Source organism: Manacus candei, unplaced genomic scaffold, assembly GCF_025592945.1.
Source record: "Manacus candei isolate 608988 ecotype Guabito, Panama unplaced genomic scaffold, ASM2559294v1 h1tg000035l, whole genome shotgun sequence".
In the NCBI taxonomy this organism is placed as follows: Eukaryota; Metazoa; Chordata; class Aves; order Passeriformes; family Pipridae; genus Manacus; species Manacus candei.
In genome coordinates, this window is record NW_026138083.1 from 3,268,945 (window position 1) to 3,277,500 (window position 8,556).

Sequence of the window (8,556 nt, forward strand, 5' to 3'; positions counted from 1 at the left end):
TATTCCCACTAGAAAAATTAAATACTCATAATGCTTTTTTAAAGTGAATTGGGCCCCTTAATTTGCATCTTATAATAAGGATGTTATCATACTGGTTTATGGCTCAGCTCTTTAGTTTCTATCTCTCAGGGGCTAGATTTCCCCTCATGAGTTCAATAGATGTCTGTGAACTAATGTAATTTTTTAAAAGGCTTTTCTTCTGTATTAACATTACAACCTTTATGAGTTAAAGGTTCTCCTTGCCGAAGCACGGGGGTGTGTTGGCATTCCAGAGCCAAGCTCCGCGCTTTTGCCAGGAGGATGCTGCAACCTGGGGTTAATCCTGGGCAGCAGGTGGAAAAACCTTCCTCACCTCCCCACACCGAGCAGAGCTCTCTCCAGTGTGCTCCATCTCTTACATTTGGCTTAATTATAAAACATTGTCACTCGAATATTAAAATAATGTTTAATACACAGAAGGGAATAAGCCAGTCCGGAAAAATGCATAATTTCCCTGCACCTGCCCTGGTAGTCGCATGCAATGAGCTCTGTTCTTTTCCTCCCTTTCTGCTGACTGCCTCTCACAGCAAAGCTGGGAATACGCTTCCAAGAGCTTTTAAAAAGCATTTAAAAGCCAGGGAGGCTTTCCCCACCTCCGCGCCATCCTCTGATCCCCTCGCCCTGCGGGAGGGCGGAGCGAGCCCGGGGTGGGATTTGCCCTCCTGTCCCCTCCCAGCCCCGCATCCGTACGGCGGCACCCGGGTCTTCAGGAGAGGGGGAAAACAGCAACAACTTGCCTAAATCCCAGGGGACGTTTTTAAACTTGCCCGAATTAGGGCCCAGGGGCGGATGCTCAGCGTTTCAAAACAGCCGGGCTCCGAAGTGCTCAAACACGCCGCGAGTAGGAGCGATGTCGAAAATGCCAGCCCCTGCTTTAATGTACCCCGGGATCATTCATCACCTCCACACCTTATTTTATATTGCCAGGCTCTGCTTTAAATAAGCTTTTCTTTTTTTTTTTTTTCCCCTCCCCTTTAATCACTACAGCTGCAGAAGGTGCTGTCTCTTCGGTAGGGGAGAGAGGGAAGGGGAAAAAAAAAATTAAAAAAAGGAGAAAAACAGCTAAAAGGAGATTCTAGGGAACAAAAAAGCCAAATGGAGCAGCCAGGTGCAGAGCAGCTCCCAAAGGGATGTTCCTCCCTGAAGCCTCCAAATGGAAAAGCCAAAGCTCAGGGGAGTGTGCCAGGCAGGCAGCAGGGAAAAGATCTGTTGGAAGGAGAATAATTAAAAAATAAGTTTTGTCCATAGTGGAACTAGGGGGACAAGGGGTGTTTGGGGACAGCAGTATAGGCAGGGACCCCACTGCCCACCAACAGGGGGCTTCATGGACACAAGCCATGGAACAAGGGCTACCAGAGGACACCCTCAGCCCACAGGGAAGGGGGACAGAAATGTCACAGCCATCGGGCTCTGCTCGTCGATGTAGAGCTGCAAGAGGAGGTCAGGGAAAGGACAGACACTCACATGAAGAAATAAAAAGAAAGGTTTATTTAGGGCTCCATCCCCTGCTCCCTCCCTGCCTTGAGTGTCCCAGGTTTGCAAGGGCACAGCTATATATAAAGAGGGTTCTGGCATTCCCATAGGCACTACAGATACTCAAAAGAAGCAAGTTCAAAGCCCCATTTTCTGTTGCCTGCAGGTGTCCTTCACAGGAGGCCCCTGGCCACCAGGACCTCCACCCCACCTCTCATGTACAGATCCAGAGAAACCTGACAGAAAGGGTTAAGCAGCCTGTGGATGCTCTGCCTGTACACTCTCCACCTGGAGCGGCTGCTCTCACAACTGGGAACCATTAAAGGTTTAGCATGAGCTGGTGCAGGTGGGAGAGCTTTTGGCTGCGGGCTCTTTGATGCCTTGGGCTTGGCAAGCTCTGGGGATCATCTGCCAGACCGTAGGGAGAGGCCACATCTTGCCAAGGGGACCCTGTTGCCGAGGTCAGCCCCTCACCGGCTCCACGGGGTTGGGCAGGGGTCTTACTGCTCCAGCTAAACCTCCTCATGGAGGGAAACACTCCTGCCTGAGCCTCTGAGGTTGAACTGAGCCACACTGTGCCGGGGGAGCTGGGGAGCTCCAAAGGAATCGCCTTCTTCGTGCCGCTTAAATTAAGGTGGTGTAAAACGTGAAAATAACTTGAAAGGCAGTAGCCCCAATTTATTAATAGCAAGTATTTATTAGCCTCCTTGATTTACAGTACGTTTCTGAAAAGTCATCAAGTCCATCACATTCTTCAGCACGGGGGCTGAGGTGTTTTTTTTTCTTGGTCAACACAATATGGAATATAGATCCGAATATGAGAAGCCAAATACAACCTTCATTTTGCATGCACATATCCCACCGACGGGAGGCCCGTAAATGAATCCTGTATAGCCCTTAGACACATGCAGACATTGGGGGGAGAGGTGGGAGCTTCTAAACATCACCACTGGAAACCCGGAGGGTCATGGAAAAAAAAAAAATCGCCAGGGAAGAGCCATCAGGGCTAGAGCAGCCTTGGGAAGTGTCACAGCACCCACACCCCCAGCCACGAAAAAAAGGTGGAAATCCACTTTATCATCTTGCTTCTGGGTTTTGATATGAGAAACTGTCCATCCATCCACCCCCCCTCACTGCAGTATTCGACGCTCGCACAGTGCAGGCACCTCCACCCACCTGTTATCATCCCTATTCCCAGATTTTTTTTTCCCCCCTCCCCTCCCACCCTCACATGGGGGTTTTGCCTGCCCAGCCGTCTGCCCACACCGCTCTGCCCATCACCAGGGCACGGGAGTGCCTTCCCCGCTGGAACTGCAGCCGAGCCAGCATTCCCAGGGATCACATCCTGCTCATTACGGGAGGCCAGACGAAATTAAATTGGGGCCCACTGGTTCTGCCATCTGAACTTCATCACTGCTAAAGATGCAATAAAAGTAATGGCAACAACGAACAAGCCTCTACCAGATGTGTAACTCTATCCAGGGAGATTAAGAGCCATATTTGGGGTTTGGGTTGGTTTTTTTTATTGTTGTTCTCCCCTTTCCACAACTCCATCTTTCCTTGGGAATAACTGATTACTTGGCCCCCTCTAAAGATGAATGTTAAGAGGGTGATTTTTGGGGGGAGAGGATTAGGATGAAGGGGCAACAACATTTAATTGACTTGAAGCAGGTACAACATACAGCTGAATGATGATGCCTAATCACGCCTGAAATGGGAAAACTGGGTGGGAGGAGAAGCAGAGAGTGGGGAAAAAAAAAAAGAAGCAAATGAAGCACCACTCATTTTTGGAGGGATTGGGGGGTGTTCAGCTCACTCCTCAATAAGATTTTATAGTGGAATCAGGTGAAATACCACAGCAGAGCAGGGAGCCCTGGAACAGCAGTGATGTTTAGTAGGTCCTCTGCCTCACCACCAGAAATCCACAGGTAAAGGCTCATCCCTGGGTCTCACCAGCACCCAGAGAGCTCAAAGACACGCAGCAACACAAGAAATGAGATGAAAAACTAAAGTACAGAGCAAAGAGCACAGTTGGTAAAATAACCTCCAGCAGCCCAAGGAGGATGGAGCTTCTCTCCACCTTCCCCCAGAGTCCAGCGTCACACTGCCACCCACCAACACCACGATGGTCCCTCCCCAGCCCGAGGCTGCTGCTGGTCCCACAGTCACTTAGTGGGACCCAACACAAAGCTGGGGTTGAAACAAAACACAGGGAGTTGTGTGGCTTGAAAACTCATTCAAAGGATTTAGATCTGTTTTCAGATCCCTTCTGGAGAAAGGGTCTCTCGTCTCTTAAAAGTCCACAACCCAAATGCACCGCAAATCCAAAACATATATTATTTTGAAAGCAAAATTTAAGTTAAACTTCACAAAATACTTGACCTCTGCTGCATTTTAGTGTCAGGAAAGTGTGCTTAGAAATCAAACACAGCACAGTCAAATCACCTCCAAGTCTTTTTAAACCCAAAGCCTCAAAGCTAAGCTGGGTGATTCCCAGGTATCCCATCACTTACAAGAGGTTCTCAGCACAGACATTACACCTGTTTGTAACTTTAAGGCAACATGAATTCTGAAGATGTTTTAAAGTCCTAAGAGCTGGGAGAGAGTTTAACACTTATATTAAAAAATAGACATTTTAAGGACTATTTCGTTTTACCTTCAGCACTTCAGAAGAAGACAGGTATCACTTCTGTGCTTGGCAGAGCATATTCAGCCGTCACCTCTTTGTTATTTCCTGCTTTTCCTGGGAGAAACCCCTGCCTCACGCTGGCTGCTGAAGGAGAGACCAGCCAAGCCAGAGAAAGCAGAGCCCATCACACTTGTTCCACCAGGCAGAGCAGCACAAGGATGACCAGTTACTCCAGAAGGCATCCATGAACTGAGCTTGGTCTGCACCCAGAAAAAGTAAGGATCAGACACCTCCAGAAGCAGCCAGCTCACTCAAACCTCTTATAAAGCAGCTTCCCCTCTGGCCTGGGACAGGCCTGATGTAGATATGAACCAGGTGAGTCCTGATTTGCAGCCTGGAGGAGAGAGCAGAGCAACCCCCTTGGCAGTTAATAACTCAATTAGCCCTGATCTGACACAGCTGCCTGGCGCAGATACCCCAGGGCAGGAGTGGGGGTGCCAGTAGCTAATGGAGCTGCTAAATCCCCACCAGTCATGCACTCACAATCAATAGGATGCTTAATCCAGCAGGATTCACCCTTCCAAGGCTCAAAAACCCCTCATGAGCAGACACAGAACTGGTAGCACAGGCTGGGATAGGAAGAACCTTTAAAAACATCTTCTAATGATAGAAAAAAAGCTGAGGGTGTGCGTTAGACTTTTGGGTACCTTGACCTCAAAGACCAAACCACCTTAAAAGAAGCAGCAATAGCTCCCTTTGGGTCCCTGTGCACCAAGTCCTCCAGGCTCCCAGTGTGGCACCCCTGGGAGATGCTCCTTCCTCCCACCCCGCCCCCTTGCCAAATTTTAAGGTACCAAAGTGTCTGTGCTTGTGCTGTGCCCAGACCACCATGAGAACTAAAGCCCAAGGCTTTAAAAAAAAAAACCAAAAGAGCAACCAGCACCCACGGAAAAGGCAACATCGTTTTTCCCTGTGGGCGTTTTGCCAGGAGAGAGTCACCACAAGGGAGGGTCTCACCCAGATTTTAAGAAAGGAGTCTAATTAAACAGAAGTGAGATCGCAGTTCATCCACGAAGCAAATAAATCCACTGGCCCCTGCCCCACAACTCGGCTCCGTCCCGCTGATCCCGGCAGTCCTGGCAGCCTGACACGGCCAGGCAGCCACTCCACTCACTACCCAGCTGGTTTCTTTCACCAAATAAGGTCCATTCCCACTCGCCGGCACAGACATGAGTAGCTACAGCCTGTAAATCCCATCACAGACAGCGCACGAGCTCACACTTAGCCCACCCCCTGCTCAGCAAAGCACTGGGGCCCCCAACCAGCAGCTCCAAGCAAGGGATGAGCATCACTGGCAAGCAGGGAAGCTCGTGTCTCTTGTGCAAAGTCTGGAGCGCTCCATGGGAGACACCAGGACACCAACCTGACATCAGGTCCCCCAGCTCAGGGCAGGGCTCTGCATCCCCTGGCACTGACAGCATCTCCACAGCAAGACTATTGCTCCTCCCCAAATCTGCCTTCTCCTTGCACAGACACTGACGGGCATTACAGACCCCACCAGCCCCAAAAGTACGTGGTTTGACAGCAGAAATGTAACACAACAGCTGGCATTCATCAGGAGGAGGTGGGTGATGGAGGAGGGAGCTGGGAGGACCCCCCCATCAGCATCACCAAACACCAGTGGGGGTTCACCAGCGCTCAGGTGCCACGGCCATAAGCCCAACTCCTGGTCTAGTTATGTGGGACAGGTCTGTCCCCTGGGGCCGGGCAGCCCCTCACACCAACACCAGCCCTGGTGTAAACTCAGCACTTGGTTTTCTGCAGCTGATACGGGAGTACAAAGTCATACCAACCGCCTGGCCCTTGTTAGCATTAAAAATTAAAGACAGAGCAAACAAAACCTAAAGCTCCAACATTTATTATGGCAATTTCCCACCCACCCACAGACCTACACTGTGTTTTGTTTTATTTTTAATTCATCACATCAGATGTGCCTCCCGAGAAATGGCACATCGCGGGGATAACCAACAGGCCAGGTTGTCCATGAGAGCAAGACAGTCTTTTCCACGGGGAAGGGAGCTGGTTGAAGCCATCAGTAAGCCCTTGACCTTGGTGGGTGGGTTTGCTTTTTTTTTTTCCGTTTGTTTGTTTTTGTTTTTAGAAAATAAAAAAAAAAAAGAAACAAACGAACGAAACAAAAAAAAAAAAAAAAAGGAAACAAAAAAAACAACCCCAAAGAAGTGTTGTACTCTATTACAAAATATAAATACGATAGTCTTGCAGGCAGGAGGAGCCCGGGGAGCGCTGCCTTCAGCGGGTGACTCCTCAGGCTCTCCCGGGGACGCGGCGAGCCAGCAGGACAGAGGCCACCTCCGGACGCCGAGACGCCGCCGGCCGCTCGCCCCAGCTTCACCTCCTCTCAGAATTTAAGTGCTCTTGAACTTCCATCCGAAAACTGCCAGACATCCGGGGCTCCCTGGGCGCTGCGCCAGCTGGGGGGGTACGCCGAACCTACAGAGAGCATGGGGACAGAGGAGAGAACAGGTGTGACACGGCCCACGGTGTGAGTCATTCTCTTATCCTACTTCTTTTTTTTTTTTTTGGGTCTCTTTTTTGGCTTTAACAACTAGGACACCCAACTGTCACACAGGGACACGGCAGGATGGAGCCCTTCCTCCTCTCAGGCCACACTCTCGCATCCGGCATCCTCGGCACCATGCAGGAACCACAGGGATCACTTAGGAGGGAAAAAAAAACCTCTGGGCTTTACTGAGACACCTGGGCAAGGACCAAACAGACTGTCTCGAAACCTCCTCCTGTTCTTTCCCAAAACCTCAGGGACTTCCCCCAGCACCCACAGCGCATCCAGGTGCTGAAGACCCTGCTAAAGCTGGTACTGTTAACAACGGCACACGGCAGGTGGTTCACGGAGGACTTTTCCCAACTCATTACATGCTGGACGTCGCACGGCCTGGAAGCACGCCCTGCAACAGCAAAGCTCAAGCTGCAAAGCCCCAGTAAAGACCCCAGCAGCACGGGATGTGTCACCAGGACAGAAGTGATTCCCAGCTCCACTCGGACGGAGCACAAGAGCGGCTGCGAGCCACTGCTCGAGGCCCGTCACCAAGCACCGCATTGCCCCACGCAGCAGACTAAGACCACAGGCAGTGGTGGTGGTGGTGAGGCCGGTGCATCTTCAGCACACCCCCCAAAATCCACCTCCACGGCCCCACCAGGGAGCTGGTTTCTATGGAAATTGCTTCATTAATACTTAAAAGAGCGGTTGAAGCGAGCTGCCGTCAGGACTAAACAAGCAGCTCCTTCCTAGGCCACATCTTCACCAGGTGTAAACTGGAGTGTCTCCTCTGAAGTAAAGAGCACGTGCCCAATTTCCCCCCCAGGAGGGCTTGTTGCTGCTGATGCCTGAGCCCAACAGGTTTCCAGGCTGACATGAAAGCTGGCTGAGAATTCCAAGGCAGCCAAGAGTGCCACAGCCACCCCAGCCACAAGCACACCACTGCTGCAAACCTCACATCCCTCCAAGGGGCACAGAGCTTGGGATTCCCTCATGCCTCCTGCCCCTCCTGGATCCCTGTGGCTCGTTTGAAACCAGCAGTGAGCATCTGGGCTCGGGGAGCAGCATCTCTTCAGCAGCTCTGGCAAAGAGCCCTCTGGGCAGTATCACTCTCCTAGTCAATACTACAGTTTGCCCATGCACCCGCCAAAAATGGGTTTCAACCTTTATTGGAGGAAAAAAGAGAAGGAGGGAGCTAAAAGAGCAGCTGGTATCTCTTTTCTTTTTTAGTACAAACTCTGCACTTCGATAAACCCCGAAACTGTCTCTCATCAGATATGCCAAAACCTCCTGAATGTCAAGCAAAGACATGGTATCACTTATTCCTGTATTATCTCAGCCCTTGGAAACACAATAAATATGAAACATCTGTACTCTAAAATTCTGGATACTGTTTCAGCGCCTTCATTACATTAATCATTCAATTTGGAGGAGATTAAACACTAACGGCGAAGGGGTCTCTGCCACAAAACCACGTTCCTCCTCAAAAGTTAACAGGGTTGAGATTTTAACAATAGAGACACTGTTACCCAAATATCACTCTTATTTTTAAGAGACATCATCTTTCTGCACAGAGGAAAACAGGGAAGTCTCTGGGGAGCGCAGGTCACGCGAGAGAGATGCCAAAGCATCTCGAGAGCACGTGGTGGGGCCTTGGACATCCACACCCCAACCCAGCAAACTCCAGTGGGTTTATCAGGCCATTAACTCATTGCCACTGGCAGAAAAACACTATGTTTTTCCCAAATTATGCTTTTCCCAAATTCTGCTTTGGCCTGGAGGTGACAGCACGCTGTTGTTCGCAAGCTACACTCCTGCCAGCCGGTGTTCAGACAACTTC

The 8,556-nt window shown here is 50.3% G+C and overlaps 1 protein-coding gene across 7 annotated transcripts in view; it reads right to left on the minus strand.

Annotated features, from left to right (window-relative positions):
* Positions 1-2,742: 2,742 nt before the first annotated feature.
* Positions 2,743-8,556, minus strand: part of BCL11A (BCL11 transcription factor A) — a 76,419-nt gene continuing 70,605 nt past the window's right edge. For 6 of the 7 annotated variants that reach the window (XM_051792861.1, XM_051792859.1, XM_051792858.1 and 3 more), the window contains exon 4: positions 2,743-6,652. In XM_051792861.1, coding sequence (XP_051648821.1) covers positions 6,551-6,652 — 102 coding nt within the window. In that variant the 3' untranslated portion in view covers positions 2,743-6,550. The remainder of the gene's footprint in view (positions 6,653-8,556) is intronic. The other variant, XM_051792852.1, reaches the window with a different exon arrangement.